Raw genomic sequence first — 23435 nt, forward strand, 5'->3', positions numbered from 1 at the left:
GTTTATGATGATCTGTGAATTAGTAGGTAATTTCGCAAAATTATTAGATTCAAATAGGTATTAAGTCTGCGTCATTTCTTACGACTGATGATCGGTCGTCTCTCGAATTGAGGACCAATAGACGGCAGAGGTCATCAGTTCGGAGGCCGATTACATACTGATTTGTTGCAACATCCGGCCGTTCATTTGCCCTCCTCATGCTCCTCAAATATTGCACCCACCATATCTTTTCTTGTATTCCGTCACCCGTATCCAATAGCGAGGACAGGATGCCTAAACATGATTTTTGAAAAGTCTTGTTTTATTCATATCACCCATCAAACCTTTTGAAACCTATACTGTGTATGTAAAATTACCTGGCTATATATTGCACTTTAACAAACATACTTTTGCATGCTACTATTTTTTTTCTCTTACCAACCCGTGGTATGTTACCTATACTATGTCTACGGTTTACAATCAAAATTTGCTATTTTTTTTTTTTTTTTTTTTTAGTAATACCAAAATGTAGACACAGCTTTACTTAAATGTCAGAACTGTCAAAAATGACAAGTTTTGAAATCTGAAAGTCTTATGTTGATATTGGCGCGCAAGTTTTCACAATTCACGTTTTTAATAAAATTCTTAAAAGTAATATCTTTCAATATAATTATTAAATATAATGGGTCTTTTGGAATTATGTAAAAAGTACTTTAATTCGACCAATCTCTATGAAGTGCTAGGAATTTCTGAAAAGTCTACAGACAAAGAAGGTACACATTGGATTTATTATATTCCATTAGCATTAATTTTAGAAAAAAACAAATACTTTTTACAATACAATTATATATTTAAATAATAATGTAGCTACTGTTATACAAATGCATTCTGTAGTGAGCTTGGAATTCGCAAAACACGAATAATTAGTTCCTGATATATTAATACTTGTACAGACATACGAAAACAAACTGCACTCTCTATTACTTTCTGTCACTAATTTGTATAAAAACTAACATTTTCCTTCTCTGGGTCAAACAAAATATTACACTACTAGTCTTTATATATCGAATTAATTTCCATTAGAAATTGTATAGAACATGAATCTGAATTTAACAATTAAAAAAATCATAATGTAACTTGCATATAGCAGCCCCTATCCTGTTTGCAACAGCACATGCAATTTTTTTAGTTGTGATAAACAATTCACTTAAAAATATATTTTATTATTGCTTTTTCATACTAAATTCTGTCTATTTACAATTGGGATCAAGAAATATAAAAATATCATAATTTTTATCATTCTTTGAGAAAATAACTATTTTGCTTCTAGTACTGGTTTGGGCACTACAACTTATGGTATCCATTTTTTAAAGGCATTAGTTACATTATGATCATGGTTTTATATCACTATAAATATTCCTATTATAAAAAATAACATTAATTTACATATTACAGTAAAAAAAGCATATCATAAATTATCATTAAAAGTACATCCTGATCGTGTTGAGGAAAATGAGAAACTGGAAGCAACTGAGAAATTTAAAGTTTTGGGTAGTATTCATGCTATTCTAACTGATCAAAATAAACGAGCTATATATGATGAAACTAAAAGTGTTGATGACGATGACTTCAATGAAATAGCAGAACGTGACTGGATGGTCTACTGGAGGTTATTATTCAAGAAAATAACATTAGAGGATATTAAAGCTTATGAGAAAGAGTATACTGGTAAGAACCTTTGTTTTTTTTCATCATAGATATATTTAGAGGTCGCCCAGGTGGTATATTATATACTTTTTAACAGGAGTCTGACTCTCCCTGGAAAATAATGTTAAAGGTATACAATGTTTGTCATCCTCAACACATTGTCAGTACTCCACACCTATGGTAGTTTTTGTAAGTTACCTGAATAGGTATATTTATTTCCATCATAAACAAGCCATTTTGTTTTTCAATTAAAGAGGAAAATAGTTGATGCAATCTCCTGACACATTGGTCTGGGGAGAAAGGGATTGTTAGTAATCTGAAAAAAGTTGTTAGTAAAGACTGAGAATCCCATTGCTAACAATATACTCAACCAGGTCAACCTCCTCGCAGTTCTCCCTGGAAACTATCATGGTTAATTCCTGATGAACTCATCATGATGGGCTAACTGGCCTGTTTTCATTCTCATCTATCACCCTTCACTAGTGCTCCGCCAGCATATCCCGTTAGCGCAGGCTGGGTTACCATACCAGTTTCACCCATAAAAAAGACTCATTGGTCTTCACACTGTAGGAACTAAGCTACTTATTATCTACAATCAGATATGAAGCTTTTAGTTATTTCTAATGATAAAAAATAAATAATATACATAGATGTAGAATCATATAAAATTAAAATTGCATTATGATTTAAATATTTTATTAATAGAAATTTAATAAATATCTTTTGTATCACTTCTTATGAATATTTACTGTATTTAATATTTTTTACTTGTTGCGATTAAGTATAAATAAATAATCATTTATATTTTAGTGATTTGCCTATTATGAACTTACTACATCAACTACATCACTATTTGAATCCAGGTTCTACACAAGAGCGAGAAGATCTTAAACAAGCATATATGGCAGGGAAGGGTGACATGGATTACATTGTGGATCATGTTCAGTTTGCTAGATCAGAAAATGAACCTCGCATCAGAGAAGTTCTGAATGTATGTACTTTTAAATAAAATATAAAATTATTAAAACTTTTGTGTAACCTTCTATTAACAGACACCAGATAAGTAGTAATTTATTATGAAGATTAACTCCAAATCAATTTTATCAATTGCTTAAGAATGAGCTTTTTATTTCCTGGGGAAACTCAACAAACAGAGATGGCATTTTAGATGCAAAAATGCTGCATACCATCTATGTTTGGACTAAAAATCACAGACTGTTGTAACTTATATATATATATATATATATATATATATATATATATATATATATATATATATATATATATATATATATATATATATATATATATATATATATATATGTAAGTCAACCTACATTTATTTCCTAAATTGTCTGACAGGCTTATTAGATATAGACAATTTAAGAATTGCTTATCTATACAACCAGCTTAAACAACATGTCTGCAGAGAAGTATTATGTGTATGACTCCAAAACTCTACAATAAAATTCCAGAGCAATAGAAATGTTTAAACAAATTTATTCAAGCAAAAATTAAAAAAAAAATGTTAAGGGTCAAATGTTATTAGAATATTAATGAATTTTTAAATGACATATTTTAATAAAACATATTTATAATTATATAAACATTACTCTATTTTTTTTTTTTACTTTACAACTAGTACTTAAATTTTGGACATTTATACTATACCATTATTGACATTATATAATTTGCAATATTTCTTTTTGTAATGCTACGATTCACCAAACAAAAATTTGCATACTAATCTTGGCAAAACATGTTGGAACTATAATTAAAATACCCAGTATGTATTTACTACACACAAATTTATCCAATATTTAAATTTATTGTCATCCTAGAAAATATATGCACATAAATTTTTTAATACAATAATGTTCTTCCAGGAAATGATAGAAAAAGGTGAAATTCCATCCTATAAAATTTTTACCCATGAGCCTGCAAAAAAACGCCAAAGAAGAATAGCCAAGGAAAATCGTGAAGCAAAAGAAGCAGAGGAAGAGAAACAGAAACTAGGAATGGGATCTGGTAGGTTTATTACTTCTGTACTTTTAAAAATTAGGTGCAGTAATACTTATGTGAAACAGAGTTAAGATTTTTTTAATTAGTAACTTATAATGTGATTAAAAAATGTAGGATATGCAGAGATTATAGTTGTTATATAATGATGTTAACTTTGTAAGAAGCATAATAAAGTAGCTCAACTTGTAAAAGCAGAACACTGAATACAGTATAGCATAGGTGCAGATTTAAATTATGCAATATTTATTAGAATTATATTTTCATTTTAATATTAACTAATTGTCCTTTATATTTTCAGAATCAAATAGTTTAGAACTTATGATAAAGCAAAAGCAGGAAGCTAGAGGACAACAATTGGATTCATTTCTTGATAATTTAGCAGCTAAGTATGGTGATAAAAAGACCAAGACAACTAAAAGAAAAGCAGCTTCTAAAACAGAGTCTGAATCAAAAACAAAACGGAAGAAGTAAATTTAGTTTTTATTAATCCAAAAGTAAAACTTGTAATTTATTAGAAATGTGAAAAACTGTTTTTTTTTTTTCTTTATATTATTTAACATTTTTGTGTATGTATATTTAATTTTCTACATGTATTATTAATAAACTAAAAATTTTCATTCAAAATTTTAATCTCCCTCTTCCATAGCTACTTCCATTATATTTTCTGAAAAGAATGGGCCCTGTTGTATATATGTTTGTATTCTATCAAGAGTGTCTTCATCAAAAGCAGCAGAACTGGCTAGTTTTTTAATTACATTATACTTTACTTCTTTTGCTTCATTTGTATAATCCACAGAACGATCTAAAAGATATTCAATAAAACCTGAAAATATATATAAATCACTATGTTAATAAAATTAATCAGAAAATATTTATAGTATGTGAAAAACATCATTGATTATAATGAAATTGTAATACCTATTGTACAAAAGTGAAGAAAGATTGAACCTATCTCCAAAATATAATTTCAATTAAATATAATAAAATCATGATTCTATGGACCAATATGAACTAAATTTGTAATAGATTTAAGTCAAAGTTCTTATATATTATATTTATATAGGTCATGATGGTCCATAAAATAGTAAATTATATAATTATAAACACTTATCTATTACAATATTAATTTCAGAATTAGATAATAGGAATGGCGCCTCAGAATCAACTCTAAATTATACATTTAGATAGTCAATAATCTAGACCTCAGAAAAAGTCAGGCATCAGAATAAATCAGAAAAATTTATATGGTAACAGTGTAAACTTATGTGAAGGAGCTCAATTGACAGGCTTGTTTAAAAGATTTCATGATTTGTCGACCTCTTTTGAGACATTTTAATTTCATAATCACAATGAATAATTAGTGTTAAATCTACCTTTTGCATTGTCTAGGTTTATTAGTTTTAAACTTACCACCAACTCTTGCCACCAATTCTTCTCCCCACTTGTGTTGACATACTGCATCCAATAAATTAAATGCAGCTAATCTTATGTCAGAGAATGGATTCTTACAAGTATCACACAAAAATTTCATTGAACTAGGATGTTCACTCAAACATCTGAACCATTCTCGAGTCATTAAAGTCACCCTATGATCAATTGGACCACTCTTTGGTATATTAGGGTCTTTATCCACACTTATTAGACTTGCAAAACAATTTAAGGCACGAACTTTAGTTTCAGTTGCACTATTTCTGATCAATTGTGCAACTTTATCGACAGTTTGCATATATTTCCGGCCTGAATAATAATAAAACTAAATATTTAAAACACAGTATAATTATTGTTATAATACTTTTATATTAAAAATTTCACCAAAAAATTTGACAATACTATTATAATTATATTCTTAGCCCTTAATACTGCTGCTGGGTACAAATCTCCTCTATTTTTTTAAAAAGTTCCTGTTCTGTGTGGCACACAGAACTACACTAATTCTAATCAATCCAAAATAGTTTTGACAGATTACAGATAATTGATATTACTTTTGAATTCCACTAAATTGCAGAATAATGTCATTAAATATAAGTTGTCTATTCAGGACATATTAAGAAACCACAGTTAAATGTTTAAACAAATATATAGTGAATATACATATTTATTACTTTTTACAGCTTTAATGGTCCAATGAACTAATAATCATAAAATTTAGTCTATACTGTTTGGAATGGAAAAGAACAAGCTATTTTTATCTCGATCAATAATTGAATCTCATTGAATCATGTGGTTATGCAGATGAAGTCACATGTCAATCTAGCATTACATAAAGTTAAAATAGTAAAACTTACCTAGAGATATTAAAGATAATTTTCCTTCTATGGTAACACCAATGAAGCCTAATACATCTAGAGCGACTAGCAAAAGTGTTTGATCACCAATATCAAAGGCTTCAAATAGTAAATCTAATATAGTAGGATACTTGTTAAATATTTCCTTAGGGTAATGATGAGCAATGCATCCAACAAATTTTATATAACCTGTAAAAATAAATGTATAACCTGTAAAAATTTATTACAAATGTAATTGTTAATAAATAAATTAAGGATTCTATATAGTGTCAACCAAACTTTTAGTCCTAATATAACTGATATTGTGTGTTACATCATATGAATGTTATTTTTCTATAAATTCTTACATACATATTTACCAGTATTATATAAGGATTTATACAAAAAAAATAATCTACTTATTTGTATAGAAGTTATTGACATACGAGGGACATTTCTTCTTCAAGTTCTTAGCCTAACATACTTAATGAAAACACACGATTTTGAGTTAATTTTATTTTCAACATACTCTCCTCCGAGCTCAAAACACTTTTTCCATCGACCCGGTAAGGCTTCGATACGCGTTTTAAAAAAATCTTCGTCTAACTCCTCAAAATAAGTGTCCACGGCGGCTATGACCTCTTCATTTGTAAAAAAATGTTTACCACCTAAAAATTTTTTCAGCTTTAGGAACAGATAAAAGTCGGATGGTGCTAAATCCGGTGAATATGGGGGATGAGGTAACAATTCAAAGCCACCTTGATGGATTTCTGCCATGGATTGCACAGAGGTGTGAACGCGCGCATTGTCCTGATGAAACAAGACTTTTCTTCTCAATAAACCTGGACGTTTTTCTTTGATTTCTTCTCTCAAACGACGCAACAGGTTACAATAGTAATCGGAGATTATTGTTTAACCCTTTTTTAAATAATCCACGAGAATTATACCCTTTGCATCCCAAAAAACAGATGCCATGGCTTTGCCCACCGATAAAACCACCTTTGCCTTCTTTGGGGTGGGTGATCCTGCTCTTTTCCATTGTTTCGACTGTTCTTTTGTCTCAGGTGTATTGTGGTGAACCCAGGTTTCATCCATGGTTATAAATCTTTCAACAAATTCTATTGGGTCAGCTTCATATAACTCTAAACAGTCGCGAGAAGTTGTGAGTCGGTTGCGTTTTTGTTCCACTGAAAGCAGTTGCGGTACCCACCGCGCAGACACCTTAAAGAATCCAAGTTCAGTAGTAATTACATAATGTATTCGCTCAGATGAGATGCCTACAGTCTTAGCTATCTCCTGGACAGTCCATCTTCGATCAGATAAAATTAAATCACAGATTTTTTTTTGTTTTGATCAGTGGAAGCAGACAAAGGCTGGCCACTACAGGGCTCATCTTGAATGGTCTCACGACCATGTTTAAACTGCCACCCAGTTTTTAACAGTTGCATACGAAGGAGCAGACTCACCCAAAGTAGCAGACATGTCTTCATGTATAGCTGTAGGAATTAAACCTTTTAAATTCAGGTATTTTATCACTGCACGATGTTCAATTTTATCCATTTTCAAAAATAGCTCTGACTTACAGTATCACATGTAAACGAACAATGAGTTACTGTAAATAAACTAAGCTGTACATACGTCTTGCTAAATAATGTAACTACATGTAAATGGTAGTTATAAAAAAAAACATGTTAGGCTAAGAACTTTTCAAATGACCCTTGTACTTTTAAAACTTTTTTGGAAAGCTACATTTAATGTTATTTCTTCAAATTATAATCAGGAATTTGTCTCCATTTGTGGTTGAAACAAAAATAATGTGGAAATATCTAATTAGTTGAATCACTACAAACTTCACTTGAAATTATTACATAAATATAAAAATTTATTACCAGGAATGAGTAAATTGCCAAGTGGATTGTTAGGCAAGTCTACAATTATTTCTGTTATCAGATTGAGGGCACCATTATTCATGAGGTAATTAATGCCTTGTGGTTTAACAGCTAAACGTGACAGAAGCTCAAGGACATTAAGCTGATAAAGTACATCATCTGATTGAAGTTGTGACATCATATGCTCTATGTACCCCAAATCTGCACATAATTTAAATAGTTCAAAAGACTTGCTTGAAATATTCACAACCACCTGAAATGAAATAAATACATGGTGTATTTATTTATGTAGATGATATGCTTATAAAACGATTATGACTTAATAAGAGCACTGTCATACCCCCTGATAAATTTATAATTGTTGAATAAGAATAAAATGTATTAATATTATTTACATAGAATAAAAGTACAACCTCATAAGCATTACACTTGCTGCTGACAGTGTATTCTAAAGCAATCTTCATTTCCTCTAAAACTTTAGGGTATGCTTCAAATGGTAAATTAGCAGTGATCAATATAGCCTTGTTAGCTACAGTGATATCTTGATCTGCAACTAATTGTGCTACTACAACAAATACATCAATATATTCAGGTATGGGTAGCAGCCCAGGATCTATGATAATACATTTATTTATCTGAAACAAAGAAGAAAAATAATTATTCCCATAAAACAACAAACAAAAGTGTATATATTAAAATAATGAAATATTTCTTGTTACCTCATCAATTGCGAGTCTACGAACACATTTTTTCTCGTGTCTTAACAAATACATAACATGGCCTGTATATTTTTTTACAATATCGCCAACTGGAAATTTGTCAAAACATATTTTTAAAACTTCGCATGTAAGATCAATTTGGGACCTGAAAAATGTAAAAATATTATGACTGTACTTTCTAATAATGTAAGACATAACCGTAGTTTTTATTGTGAAAGAATTATTATAACACTTAAATTTGAAACTTACTTATCACTAACATTAAGACAATGAATTATCCTAGCAATACCCCCATCTCTAATAATTGAGACGGCTTCACCTGCTGGTTTTAGTAGAAGTAGATTTTTAATCTCATTTAATGTTGTCTGCCTATTTTCTTCTCTCTGTAGCTTTTCTATAAACTGTCGATATTGTTCAGTATCCTGATTAGACATTGTTAAATAGAAATAAATATAGAAATGCCCAAACCACGGTTTAAAAAATGTGCAAACAAACAACAATGTAGATAAGTAAATAAAAATAGTCGAGTATGACTTGAAGAAATGAAATTAAAAATGTCAGGCTGTCAGTTCCAGACAGTCAATCAGTCTGAAGACAGTATCGCAAATCAGGGTGAATAGACACAAAGTCCACTTTAACACTTCAATTTCTTCTTTTTTTTTTATACACTTAGAATGGCCATTCCTGAGGACTGAGGTGTTATTCTTCTATACCCTATAAATTCACTGCCATATTCCTCCATTCAAACCGAAACACAGCCATGCAAACACGACTGCTTCACGGTAGTAACACGAATGTGACAGAGGTGCCCAAGCAAACGACTTTTGTACAAAGTCATCCTCAAGTGATATAGTAATCACTACATAGTATAAAACAAAGTCGCGGTCGCTGTCTGTCCATCCCTATGTAAGCTTATCTTTAAAACTACACAACTAATTTGAAGCGGTTTTTTTAATAGATAGAGTAACTCAAGAGGAAGGTTTATATGTATAATACATGCATAATATTGCAGAAAAACACTGATAATTTAGAGGTGTCTAATGTGATGTCGGTAATAAACATATTTTTTGCGCTTACATTGCAAACGCTGGCTGAACCCCACGAGATAAATCAAAATAATGTACTACAGTATTGTACACCTTAAAAAGGTCAACAAAAAAGTCAACACTTATACTTGAACTATTTGCATGACATAAAACATAATCATAGTGGATGTCTTGTTAGTTGCTCTAATAAATAAATGTAAAGACCATTAAATGAGATATATATGTCTTTATCTTTTTATGCCTTACGGTGGAGAAATATTATGGCGGGCTGCATGACCTTTAATTTGAGCCCAGATTAACTCTATGGCATTGTACTGGCAAAGGTATGAAGGGATTCGGAGAACGCGATGACCGTAATCGCGAGCCAGCTCATCTATTTAATATCGAACATTTGCCGGCTTATGGTCATTGACTAATAATTGACTTTAATCAGCTCTACATTTAGAATTGATATTTTTGCATCAACGCATTGCATTTCTTTACAGCTAAGCCACTAATTCCTCTTTTCTATTACCCAAGTAGGTAGGTATGTGCAGCAAATGATAAGAGGTGTTATCTATTAATATAACTGAAGGCTCTGGAAAGCTAGGTAGCAATACATCGTAGAAGTACTCCTTGAATGCAGCCGCATTCATTTCTTCGTGGTAGTAGTGATTTTTAACTCAAATGCTAATAAACCATTTTCCACAAAACCACCATATTTCGCACAACCAGCGTGGCTTATGAGTCGTGCTTTATTTTTTTTCATTTCTTTTTAATTCATCTGACTGATATCATAACAGTTATTTTCTTAAGTTTTGTTTGGGCGTACCTGTTTCGTATTATAAACTTTATTAAATATGTATTAAGTACATTATATATTATAAAATTATAACGTTTTATTTAACAATATACCGACTGACAGATTATATTAAATTTACAAAAATATTCAATTACAATTGCCTCGTTATTTTGTCTTATCACTACAAAAACAAACAGTTAACATAACATTGAAACAGCGGGGGAAAAGGGATTGTTAGTAATGGAAACTGAGAATCCCATTGCTAGCAATATACCCAACCAGGTCGACCTCCTCGCGGTTCGTCCTGGAAACTATCATGGTTAATTCCTGATAAATTCATCATGATGCGCTAACTCGCCTGTTTTCATTCTCATTAATCACCCTTCGCTGGTGCTCCGCCAGCGTATCCCGTTAGCGTAGTCAGGGTTACCATACCATTTTCACTCATGAAAAAAAACTTGAAACAGCGCAGTTTGACCTGGTTAGACTTTTAAAAACTATTGTTCTTATATTTGTTAATTAATTAATTGTTAATAATTTTATCTCGAAATAAATACATTTATTGTAAGTTGGCATAATTATTCAATTTTTAATATTATTACTCGTTATTAAGGTTAATTGAAAGATATTTAAACTATTGCCGTAAATTGTACGCCACTTCAAAATTACATCGCCCATTCGATTACGATCTGTCAGAAACGCAATCTCTAAGCGACCAGACATACCCACTCAACTCTCATTCGTCCATAATAATATGGTATGACGTTCCGATTCAAACCTGCGGCATGCCCATTCACCCCTTTTCAGTGCCTACTAACCTCCTAAATGCATTAAAATCACACTAAGATATTTTGAAATAAAACAAAAATTACTTAATATCTACTTTTTGTGAAGCTCCACAGTGAAGTTAAAATTTATTTAAAAATACCAAGTTTATCCGTAATTACAAAACGCAAAGAAAGTTTCTGAAGCACAAATTTTATCGTTTCATACACCTTTACTTTGAGGTAAGATTTAGACACCGTTAACTAACTTTAGAAGTATCTAATTTTTCTATTTTAAAAATTCTATATTCCACTAAACGTTGAAACGTTTTGCAATAATTGGTAGGTTGTTATGTTTTTTTCAATCAGTTTCAAATGTTCAAATCCATTTATGTCCCTATTCAGACCCCAATCTCTATTGATCTCATTTTACGGTACTTTTAGTTATTAATCTTAGTTGTAACAGTGTATAAAATGAAATAAAAATTAGCCATTTTTATTTCATTTTATACAAATAAAAATTGTTAAAAAAAAAAAACAATTATATAGTAACATTTTATTAAGTCCATCCAGACTATAATGGGTATGGTACTGCGTCACGACCATAAGCATATTTAGACGTGCCCACCTAAGAAGTATCTGGTGACTACATCTGAATAAACAGCAGTACTTTCAGCTTAACCAGAGACAGGTCTAAAAGCAGAGTATTACTCTCACTATAGCGAAAGAGAGAAAGTAGAAGAACAATATTTATTTTATAAAAGTAAAAGAACAGAGTTAAGAGTTAACTGTAAGATTTTTTCGCCCGCCAGTCCAAAAACTCATCTATATTATCATCTTCGTTGCCATCATCATCTTCAATATCTTCACTCATTTGTTCATCCATGTCTTGCTTTTTCTTTTTAGTTTCTTCTTTTTTCAATTCCAGATCGAGAACTCTAAAACAATCAAAATTATTAAGTATATATACTTATGTGAATTTTATTTCAAGACAAGCAATCCGACCCGGCTTTGCATGAGTAAACAGGATTTTTGAAAATCAATACATATAATAAAAAAAAGTTTTAGTTAATTCAACTAATCAGTTAATTTATAGCATTTTATATGTGATTATTTAGATTGATATATTTTTTTTATTTATAAACCAATGAAAACATTAAAAGAAGCAAACTGCAACACATTAGTCAAAAATGCATTCAAATCAGTTAAGCCGTTTCTGAGATTAGCATGCACAAACATACAAACAGACAAAAATTGTATAAATCATTATTTTTGGTTCATTTCAATCATTGCGTCATCAAAGCCCCCCTATAATACTTTTTTTATATATCTTCCATATATAAACAGCGACTAGTTATGATTTTATTATAAGTATAATAAAAAACCGTAAGTTACTGGTATACATGGACAGGATACTATCGAGTACTGATAGATGAGGATGAGATCCGGTAAACTAGCCCAATAAAAACTACTAATGGCATTGCTAGTCCTCACTATTAAAACCAATCAAATTTAATGGAAATCATCATCATCATCGTCGCCTCTTACGACACCCATGAGAGAGGAAGAGATGGCTCATTGTATGCGGGGACCACACTACTAAAATAGCTACATAGTCATAGAACAATAATTTTAATTGCGAATTTGTCTGTGTGGCTGAGATATTCTGATGAGATAAAATAAATCTCATGTCTTCATTTGTGATAAACACTGTATTTAACTTAATTTCATGGCGATAGGTTATTAAAGCACAAAGAATTACCTTGCGTTCATATTAATAACTTGTAGCTATATCTGTAACTTTATATATTTTTGTTCACGTAAATGAGGACAAAAGAACCCAAGTAGGACAATGTATTTTTAACATTTTTCAGTATTTTTAACCAAATTGAATTATAGCAAAACCAGTTTTTTTTTTTTTATTTTAATAATTTTAAAACTAAACTACTAAACCGATTTTAATAAGATTTCTATAGAATCTATCTGAAAGTTAGTTTTTTCATATTAAAGTTTACTTATCAGTTTGGAATATCTTTTCAGTTAAAGGAAAGAGTTTCCAAACCGGTTTATAACTGACAGAGTTATGAGGTAACAAACATGAAAAAAATACAATCGAATTGAGAACAGTTTCCTTTTTTTGAAGCCTGATAGAAACTGTTGTGGCCCTTCAAAAACCAAATCAATATTATTTCGGAAAATTAACACTTAACAAATTAACATTAATTAATGCCCATACATCTCACTAAATTTGTATTATATCCACAACCCATTGAGTAACGCTTCGCAACCCCCCCGCCCCCAGCATTGTTTGAAAAATACTCATTTAGGATTTGACAGCTATGTGTCATATTCCATTCAGCAAATTAAGCGTGAATGATATATATCCAAACATCTTACAAAATTATCAAGTTATTAAGTATGTACAACTGCCAAAAATTTATATTCGAGAGGACAAGTATGGTCATTATAATAATTTTATTATATTTATACCTAGACCAATTGCGTATCTGTTCATCGATTTCGTCAAGTTGTCGCTTTGCTGTTGCTTCCTCTTGCTCACCAGCTATAATTTCTGCAGACGCACTAGCTTCTTCTTTCATTTCCTTTTGAAATCTCTCCCACTCCTCTTCAACTGGATCTTTGTATTCGATATTTCTCATCTAATACATACATATTATTTGTATACATTAAAATAAGTTAATTGAATGACTAATTACATACCATACATAATATCACACATAATTATAGTTCGGCGGGGCACCAGTGAAGGATGATAGGTGAGGATGAAGTAGGTCAGTTAGCCTATCGTAACAAATTCAACAAGATTTGTTCACAATGGTTTCTAGGGGGACCCACGTGGAAGTTGACCTAATAGGGCATACTGCTAGCAATGGGGCTGTCAAATTCCATTGCTAACAATCCCTTTCCCCCTATTACATACCCAGTTGTTATTAGCAATAATAAAGAATTTTATATTTTTAATATTTCAGTCGTAGTTTGTTTATACTTATAAATTATGCACTTTCGCACAACAATTTTAAAAATAGTTTTCACCTTTACATAGATTAAAATATATTTGGCATTTAATACTTATTACCTTAAAAATAAAAATGTTTAGTAAAATATTCGTATTATACAGGAAAAATAGTAAAGTACAGACAAAGAAAAGGATTTAGTGTTATTTTAGATTTTATTTATATTAACCCCGCGAATTCTATTAACCCCGTTTTAAGGTAGCTACTACTACAGAGTACGATATAAAAAAAAAAAAGTCTGACTGATAAATGACTGACAGAGTATCTTATTAAAGTAAATAAATATTGAGACTGAAGATGTGACAAAATAAACTGGGAATAGTTTTAAGCCCTTTATTGCCAATGTTATTAACAAAACGAATCGGGAACAACTTAAAAACCCTAACTATTCATATAAGAAACATTATGGATAATTCGCATTCACGTCAGATTAAATTTATAACCGATTGTATACCAAAACTGGATGGTGCCAGTCACAAAGGTCAAGCGGGAAGGATAGGTGTAGTGGGAGGATCTTTAGAATATACAGGCGCTCCATATTTCGCAGGAATAAGTGCTTTAAAAGTACGTTGTTTAATGTAATTTTAATATGCCCCCATTTTAATTAATCGATCAAATATCTTGAAAACTTATGAGTGTGTAAGTGATGTCTATACTTATATACATAAATTCAAAATAAATAAATCCAATAATGTCCACAGGTAGGGGCCGATTTAGTGCATATTTTCTGCACCACAGCAGCGGCAACTGTCATAAAATCTTACAGTCCTGAATTAATTGTGCATCCATTACTGGATTCTGAAAATGCTGTTTCAGAAATATCACCATGGTTCAAAAGACTACATGCAATAGTAATTGGGCCTGGTTTGGGAAGGGCAACTGAAACATTTAATATAGTTTCTGATTTAATTAAAATAATCAGAGAGTTCAAAATACCTTTAGTTATTGATGCTGATGGATTGTTTCTTATAACAGAAAACCCTGAATTAATCAGAGATTTCTCATCTCCAGTTATATTGACTCCTAACAAAATAGAATTTGAAAGACTTAATAATAAATTCAATGGTTCTCAAAAATTAAGCCAGCAGCTTGAGAAAAATGTAATTATACTGAAGAAAGGTTCTACAGATGAAATATATAGTATGAATCCTGCAGTAGTTTGGAGCTCAAGCACAGGAGGATCTGGACGTAGATGTGGTGGCCAAGGAGATATTTTATCAGGATCTATTGCAACATTTTTAAATTGGACTTTACAGAACATTCATAAAACTGAATTGAAAACAGATGACAATGGTTTAGTTGCAGCTTCCCTAGCTTGCTATGCAGCTTGTCAGTTGGTGAGACGTAGTAATGAAAAGGCTTTTTCTGTAAAAGGCCGCAGTATGTTAGCTACAGATATGATTGAATGTATTCATGAATCATTTGAGGAATTATTTGGTCATTAAAATATGTAATTACAAAGAAACATACTACAACTATATTCATAAAATACTTTTAAGAAAAATTTTATAATTATATCTTTTTGAATGTAAAATTATTAATTATTTTTTATTACTTACCTTAGCATCCAATATTGGATCATCAAAGAATCCTTCTGGTATAGGCTGATCAGGTAACTGAGTTTTTAAATCTTGCTCTTGAGTCTCTGTTGATGTTTGGGGATCTGTGGAAGTTGTAATTCTTGGTTGGTTGTTACTTTATCACATCCATATTGTCTTATCATCAGTTTATATTAATAATTATGTCTATATTTTAACTAATTGTAAATATCACCATTGCAAAGACACTATTAGAAGGGGACCATGGGAAAACTGTCAGATAAGCTGGAAAATTAGCCTATTTATACATCACAACCATTGTAACATTTTAATACAGCAAAGCTAGCTTTTTGGCTCATATGGTAGTACTGCTACTGCTACTGATCTATATGAGCACAAAGATGCTTATTGACAAACAGCACCATAACCTAACATGAATTTAATAAACATACATTATATAAATACAGTGTTAATATGGTCAGTGTGCTAAGGGTGGTTTCTTTATCCATACTAACATTGTTTGGACTTTTTTTTGTTGTTACTATGCACCTTAACAGCTGGACCAATCGATGATGAAAATACTATTTGGGACAGAGAATAGAATAAGCTGTTAGTGTCTGTGAATCACACAATCAAACCATCCACATCTACCGTACCGCCAGTAGTTATGATGGCTGCGAGTAATAAAGAAAGTTTAATAAATATCATGTGTGACTTGTGGAGTGATTGGTCAATTGATTCCAGTTGTAGTTCACATAACTGGTTATTTCATTATAATAATAAAAGCTCTACAATTACTATTGGTAATAATGATAAAATGTGTAGTGATGGACAAGGTGATCTAAAAGTAATTTTAGATAATGCTTATACAAAATCTATAACAAATGTAACATATGTTCCAGGCATAGCTGCAAATTTGCTCTCTGTACATAGATTAATATAAAAAAAGTACATATTTGTATTTGATAATAAACAGTGCAGGACATATTTAGGTAAGCATAGGAGTTTTGGTTGTAATAATTTTGATTTTCTCAGCCTTTGAGTTGAATGTGTCTACAAGCTCAATCAGCAACCAGTTAATTGAGAAGATATAGCTTATTCTAAGGTATTTGTTGCCAGCCAATGTGGAGACTGTAATAGATAATAATATAGACAATTCTAAATTTATAGGTCCACCTGTATCAAATTTACAATATATAGATAAACCACTTAACAATTCATGTATTCAAAATAGTTCATTACAGCAAATTGAGCAGTCAACATATAATAATTTTGAGATTGTTATCCAGCATGATATAGATGAACATGCTGAAAGGGTTAGTTTAGATTCTTAAAAGCCTTTACTTGATGGTTCGTTGAATGAAAATTCTCACTGAAGTGAATCCTCTTTAGGTGTGGTTAGTATCTGTAATTTGTTGATGAGAACATTTCAAACAGACTAGTTTGTACTTAATGAGTACCAATTTGGAAGAATGATTATATTTTGAATGGAGATGAAGTAGAGGTCCTTAGCACAAAACCAGTCATATTCTGAAGCCATTTCTTGTAAAAATAATAATGAATGGAAATTGATTATGGACAAAGAATATGTTATATAAAAAGGATGTGTGGAAATTAGTTGACAGGCCTAAAGGCAAAAATGTAATAAAATGTAAGCAGGTTTTTAAAAAAAAGCTAGATGCAAGCGGTAATTTTAAGACATTTAAGGTCAGGTTGGTTGCACATAGTTTTAGTCAACATTATGGCTTGGATTATAATAGCATATTATCACCTGTGTTTTGTCATTCTACTTTATGGATGCTCTTTGCTGTTACTGTCAATCAGGACATGAATATAGAACATATAGGTGTTAGCAATGCATTTTTATATGGTTCTGACTGCTCCATATATCTTGATGAAACAATATATATGAAGCAACCAGAAGGATATGAAAATAATAGTAAACACAAAATATGTTCATCAAAGAAAAAAACATATGGTTTAAAACAAGCAAGTCAATTTTGGAATCTTAATATCAATAATTATGCATATTAATTTCATAAGGATATAATTGTTCAAAATATGAACCTTGTGTGTTATTACAAAGGACAAACTTATATTAATGGCTCTTTATGTAGATGATTTCTAATTGAACTGTCAAATCTTAAAATCATTAAACTAAATTTCTAATGTAAGTAGTATATTAATTTATTTTAACATTTATTATATAAGTATGTAGGTATTATATTTATTTATAGTGTATGTATTTATGTAATATTTTATTATATATTTTAATATTTTATTTAACTGTATATTTGTTTATGTATTAATAGTTCAGCTGCCTGCTAATGAAATATTTTCTCACTGTATTGGGTTGACCGGAAGAGATTTCTGTCAGAGATAAGTCTACCCTTACTCACAACATTTATAAATATATTATTTTATATGTAATTTACAAGCTGTTTAGGTATGAAAGTAGAGACCGTATATTCAGTCTCTATAGGTGTTTTAAAATTATCACAGGAAGAATTAGTAAAAAGTTTACTGTCAAAATATGGGATGTCACACTGTAAATCTTACTAAGAACTGATTGGTGGATTTATGCATCTTTGTATTAGCACTTGACCAGATATTGCATTTGCTTGCAGTAAACTCCATCAATTTAGTAATTGTTATAATGAAACATATTGGCAGGCAGCAAAGCATGTACTTAGATATCTCTCAGGGACTTTATCATATAGTTTAAATTACAAAAAAGGTAAACAACAAATTGAAATATATACTGATGCTATTTGGGCTAATGATGGACTAGACCATAGGTCTCAGTAAGTAACAGGGTATTGTGTAATGTATGGTGTTGGTACAATAAAATGTTGCATACTCTAGCACCAAAGCAGAGTACTATAGTTTAGGAGAGGCAATAAAGGAGAGTAAATATCTAAATAGTTTTTTCTCTGATATATTTGATTGTGATGTTGTACCAATTACCATTTATAATAATAATATGAGTACTCATAGAATTGTAGAAAATCATGTAAGCTACAGAAGAACCAAACATATTTATGTTTGCCATCATTTCATCTATAATGCAGTTAAAGAAAAAAATTATAATATTGAACATAAACACACTGATAAAATGACAGCAGATATATTTACCAAACTACTAGGTAAAGTAAAGGACAATTATTTTGTATACATTTAATTGAATTTCTTTTCTTTTCTTTATGAGTATTTTTTTTTAGTGAATTTAAATAATATTCGAGAAAAACAAGGATTAGTGTCTGTTAATCAGAACTACTCAAATATTTTTTGTTAGAATCCAAAGCTATGTTATATAAAAAATGGCTAATTTATTGAACTTTGTTTCATTTACAATACAAGCTGCATAATAAAACATCATAAGCTACATTTTATTTCAGTCTCATAGATAAAGCTGAGGATAAAATTTAGTTATTAATATTTCTGTAGCATTTAAGTAATATAAAAATGTATAGCTATGTACCTTGTTTTCTCTCAACAGGAAGTCCAGGAATAAGAGGTGATCTTTTGATTTCTTCATTGTGATACGATATTATATGTGGTACATTATTAGTAGATTTTGATACAATTGATGTAACTGCTTCACTAGCATTTTTTAATATGCCTTTTAACTTTTTTTCTACAGGGACATCTCTTGGAGGGCTTATTAGTTTGCGTTTTATCTTTCCAACAGTAAAATTATTCGTTAACTCTTTTAATTTTTTAGCTTTTTCAACATTTTCTCTATGCTGTTTACTATTTATATGTACTGTCCATACATTTTCAGATCTCACTATAGAGTTACAAAGTATGCATGTTAATTGTCCTGCATTGTTGTATTTAGCAAGAGGATTATCTATCTTAACGATTTTCGTATCTTTTTTTTTACGTTCAGCCATCAGTCGACGCATTTCCACTTGGGTCTTTTTCTTTTCCATTTGCATTCGTAAAGACATTTTTGATGGATTATTACGGAATTGTTTTGTGGATAAATAACTTGCCTAAAATAACCTCTTTATTAAAATTTAAGTATATCACAACGCCTTCTGCGATGTCTATCTTAAAAGTACTTTTTTATACGTAAAAACTATAATGTATTGTTAATTTTTATATATGTTTTTAGTCAATCAAAACAAATAACCAAGATAAGCATTAGCTAATAACCACTTTTAATGCAACACTTTTAATGGAACACAAACAAATGAAAATAAAAAAAAATAATTGCAATATAAAAATATCATTATAAATTAGACTATATACAAATAGGAACAAGGAAAAGTTCTAACTACTCTCTTTTTGCGACTAGAAATAATACACAGACTACTTAGAGAACTACGTTAAATAATAGATAAAAAAAATCAGCCAAGAACCATAGACTTTTTTATATTTATTAAAACTTTGGCTAGAACAGTCTTGCCATATAAAATGAGTCAGAGTTCGCCTAATATTGGCCCTTAGTAGCCTAAAATTACCTACATTCTTTTATTGCAATATAGCTTAACCTAAAATCGCCTTAATCTCCCCCATCCCCACCCCCACGTACTCAGCATATAACGTGTCTGTAAATAACTTATGATTGACTTCCACAAAAAACCAACTTCAATTGTGGCTAGTTATTTTGATTTTTAAACTTAAATTACTGAAATGATAAAATTTTTATGGAACTAAGCTGTAAGTATAGCCTTTTTGATAAAAATTACTCTTCCAATCATTTTATAACTGACGCATTTATGAGATAACAAATATAAAAACAAAAAATTCGTAACTTGAACAGCAGAGAACTTTTCAAGGATTGGTAGTATGAATAAGCAGATTTAGCCGTAAATGTCACTTTTACTATTTATAAAGTCCAAACAAATTATACAATATACACAAACGAACACACAATTTCACTTATAGTTTAAATAACACAATAAAAAATGTTTGGTTAGTCTTATATTAGGATAATTAGACTATGGTGTGGTGTAAGATATGAAATTCTTAATTTATTATTTAGGGGCATAATTTTTTTAACTTTATGAGTAATAGGACTATAATACTGAATTTGTTATTGGAAGTTATTTGGTAATTTCACAAAAACTGTATTATATATATATAGACATATTGTTTTATTTTGCTATATTATTCACATATACCTTTATAAACTGTAATTATTGTGAGTTTTTTCTACATAAACTTCGGAGATAAAGGTGGGATCATAAACTACATGGTATAAATAGAAAAGATTTTTTTAAAATGGTCAGATGAAGTAATTTCATATGGCGTCCTAGTTATTTTTAATTTTTGAATTCCCCTTTTGGATTGTAAAAGAGCTGGTCAATAACAAAAGCAAATAAAATAAAAAGATTTTTTTAATAATTTTTTTTTTATTCAAAATTTTTGTTAACTATACCTAAAACTTTAACAAATTTCAAGACGACAGCATTATTAGTTACCGAGTTAAATCACTGTGACAGACGGACAAATGCACATGTAACAAAAGGATTCCTTTGTGTCATTTTGGTATGAAAATTAAAAATGGGTTTTCATCATCATCATCATCATATCAGCTTTTAACTGTCCACTGCTGAATATAAGCCCTTAGGGAGGTTTTGCCAGTAGTTGCCATGCTTTACTTTTGTACAACTTTGTTAGTACACAATTAGATATATTATAAATTATGTTACACCATAATAATTATTTATTATTGAATTGTATCTAGGTCGGCAAGAGTCTACGTATATCTAAAATTAGAAAAATATTGATCAGTTGAGTTGCATGAATTATATATTCATGCAACTCAACTGATCAACATTTTTATAATAATCATATTGTCTAATATGATTATTATAAAAATGTTGTTATATTTGGATGTATATCATCATAATCATCATATTAGCCTTTATCTGTCCACTGCTGGATATAAGCCTCTCTCTTGGAAGGTTTTTGCCTGTAGTTGTTACGCTTGGCAGGCAGATTGGCAACCGCAGTTAGGCTTTGGAGATATTTTAAGAGGGATACTGATGCCCGTCCCTCGCCTTTCCTTAGTCGCCTCTTACGACACTTACGGGAAAGAAAGAGGTGGCCTATTCTATACCGGAACCACACGGGAATAATTTGTAGCACTAGCAAATGAATCCTTTTAATATATTATAATCCATGTAATATATTATTTATATTTCGAAAAACAAATTTAAAATTATATTTAATTAAAACTATTATTGAGGTTTAATTGGTTTTCACCTTCTCAACTTATGTCGGCTTAAAAACATACCCCGTCCTGTAACCCACAGGAAAAAAGGTACGTATGCCCCAGTTTTATTTTTTTTTATGTCCGTCTTCTACCTCGCCTTCTCTTTAGAGTGTATACTGAATTTGTGAGTGATTGTGTGTTTGGTGTATGAATTGTGTTGTATGAATCTGGTGTGTTTGTTGAGTGTTGTGTGTTAGTTGCCTGTTGGATGGTTGGTGACCGGTGTGTGTCTTGAGGGTGATGATTTTGTGTTTTTTGTACAAATACGGTATCTCCCAATACTTTGCTGAGTATGCTTGATGTGTGAATGGCTGCTTGTTTTTGCAAGATTGTGATGTCAATTTTGCCATTTAGCTTATTTATGTAGTTTATAATATTTTTAGCTACTATTCCTGTTGCGCCTATTACTATCGGGATGATAATCGTTTGTGTGTTCCACAAACGACTGACTTCAGTTTTGAGAAGGTGGTATTTACTTAGCTTTTCAATTTCCTTAGCTCCTATATTGTAATCAGATGGTACAGTTATATCTATTAAGTATGTTTTATTATTATTTTTATCTATATATATTAAATCTGGTCTATTGTGTGTAACGGTGACATCAGTTTGAACGGGCATTTCCCACAGGATCTTAACAGATTCGTTTTCTTTAACATGGGGTTGGGTGAGAGTTTCTTTCCACCAGAGATCAGAGACCTGTATATTGTGTTTTTTTGCCAGACACCAGTAGATATACTGAACAAGGTTATTGTGTCTTTTGACATAATAGGTCCCCGCCAATTTCTCGCACCCCGATATGATGTGTTGTGTTGTTTCATCTTTATGAACACATAAGCGACACTTTCCGTCTACTGGTTGTTTTAGTATGTCACGTTGATGTTGTCGTGTCATTACTATTATTAAAACTATTATTAAAACTATATTAAAGTAATATTAATATAAGTAAACTATATTTTTAGGTATTACTTATTAAAATTCTCATTTCATTTATCACTAACTTGTAGGTTATGTATTTATGTGGAAAATTAAAGAATAAATAAATGTCCTACACTGTGTTTGCCAATACTGGGTCACCACTCAAGAATTTTTGTGCCTCATTGTTTATCGGTTCTTCGAGCTATGTGATCAACCCATTGCCACTTCAACTTACTTATTTTTCGGGGTATGTAGGTTACATTGGTTCTTTTGCTAATATTTTTTTTTATACCACTGAGGTGGCAAACAAACATACGGCCCACCTGATGGTAAGCGGTTACCGTAGCCTATGAACGCCTGCAATACCAGAGATATTACGCGCGCGTTACCGACTCTGAAAAAACCTCTTTACCCTCTTTTAAAGAACCCCATGCTGTAGTGTCTTGGGAAAAACTCGGCAGGGAGTTCATTTCATAACTAGAGTGTTCGTGAGAGCAAACATCTCTGAAACCGCGTTGTATGGAACCATTTAAGCTGTAGGGTATGA

The 23435-nt window shown here is 30.6% G+C and overlaps 4 protein-coding genes across 7 annotated transcripts; 2 read left to right on the forward strand and 2 right to left on the reverse strand.

The window, feature by feature from the left end:
• Positions 1-534: 534 nt before the first annotated feature.
• Positions 535-4332, forward strand: LOC113515457 (dnaJ homolog subfamily C member 9). Its single transcript, XM_026899678.3, has 5 exons — positions 535-752; positions 1435-1707; positions 2550-2677; positions 3573-3714; positions 4007-4332. Exons 1-5 carry the CDS (start codon positions 662-664, stop codon positions 4177-4179), a joined length of 807 nt encoding a protein of 268 aa, XP_026755479.1. The 5' UTR covers positions 535-661; the 3' UTR covers positions 4180-4332.
• On the reverse strand, positions 4170-9307 carry LOC113515456 (26S proteasome non-ATPase regulatory subunit 5). Of its 4 annotated transcripts, none has more exons than XM_026899675.3 (7): positions 8900-9307; positions 8581-8669; positions 8275-8496; positions 7862-8114; positions 5994-6182; positions 5119-5445; positions 4170-4531 (listed from the first exon to the last, which is right to left on the reverse strand). In XM_026899675.3, exons 1-7 carry the CDS (start codon positions 9012-9014, stop codon positions 4335-4337), a joined length of 1392 nt encoding a protein of 463 aa, XP_026755476.2. In that variant the 5' UTR covers positions 9015-9307; the 3' UTR covers positions 4170-4334. The 4 variants fall into 4 exon arrangements, with proteins under 4 accessions (XP_026755476.2, XP_026755475.2, XP_052749271.1 ...); XM_026899674.3 differs by having other exon boundaries at positions 8581-8725; positions 8830-9301; XM_052893311.1 differs by having other exon boundaries at positions 8581-8725; positions 8900-9036.
• Positions 9308-11906: 2599 nt separating this feature from the next.
• Positions 11907-20086, reverse strand: LOC113515365 (zinc finger protein 830). The gene is made up of 4 exons (XM_026899536.3): positions 19226-20086; positions 15766-15869; positions 13662-13831; positions 11907-12109 (listed from the first exon to the last, which is right to left on the reverse strand). Exons 1-4 carry the CDS (start codon positions 19695-19697, stop codon positions 11956-11958), a joined length of 900 nt encoding a protein of 299 aa, XP_026755337.1. The 5' UTR covers positions 19698-20086; the 3' UTR covers positions 11907-11955.
• Positions 14455-15743, forward strand: LOC113515364 (ATP-dependent (S)-NAD(P)H-hydrate dehydratase). The gene is made up of 2 exons (XM_026899535.3): positions 14455-14770; positions 14908-15743. The coding sequence occupies exons 1-2, from the start codon at positions 14549-14551 to the stop codon at positions 15649-15651; spliced, it is 966 nt and encodes a 321-aa protein (XP_026755336.2). The 5' UTR covers positions 14455-14548; the 3' UTR covers positions 15652-15743.
• Positions 20087-23435: the final 3349 nt, after the last annotated feature.

The sequence above is a fragment of the Galleria mellonella genome, unplaced genomic scaffold (genome assembly GCF_026898425.1).
Source record: "Galleria mellonella isolate WM207_F2 unplaced genomic scaffold, CSIRO_AGI_GalMel_v1 utg173, whole genome shotgun sequence".
Taxonomy (NCBI): Eukaryota; Metazoa; Arthropoda; class Insecta; order Lepidoptera; family Pyralidae; genus Galleria; species Galleria mellonella.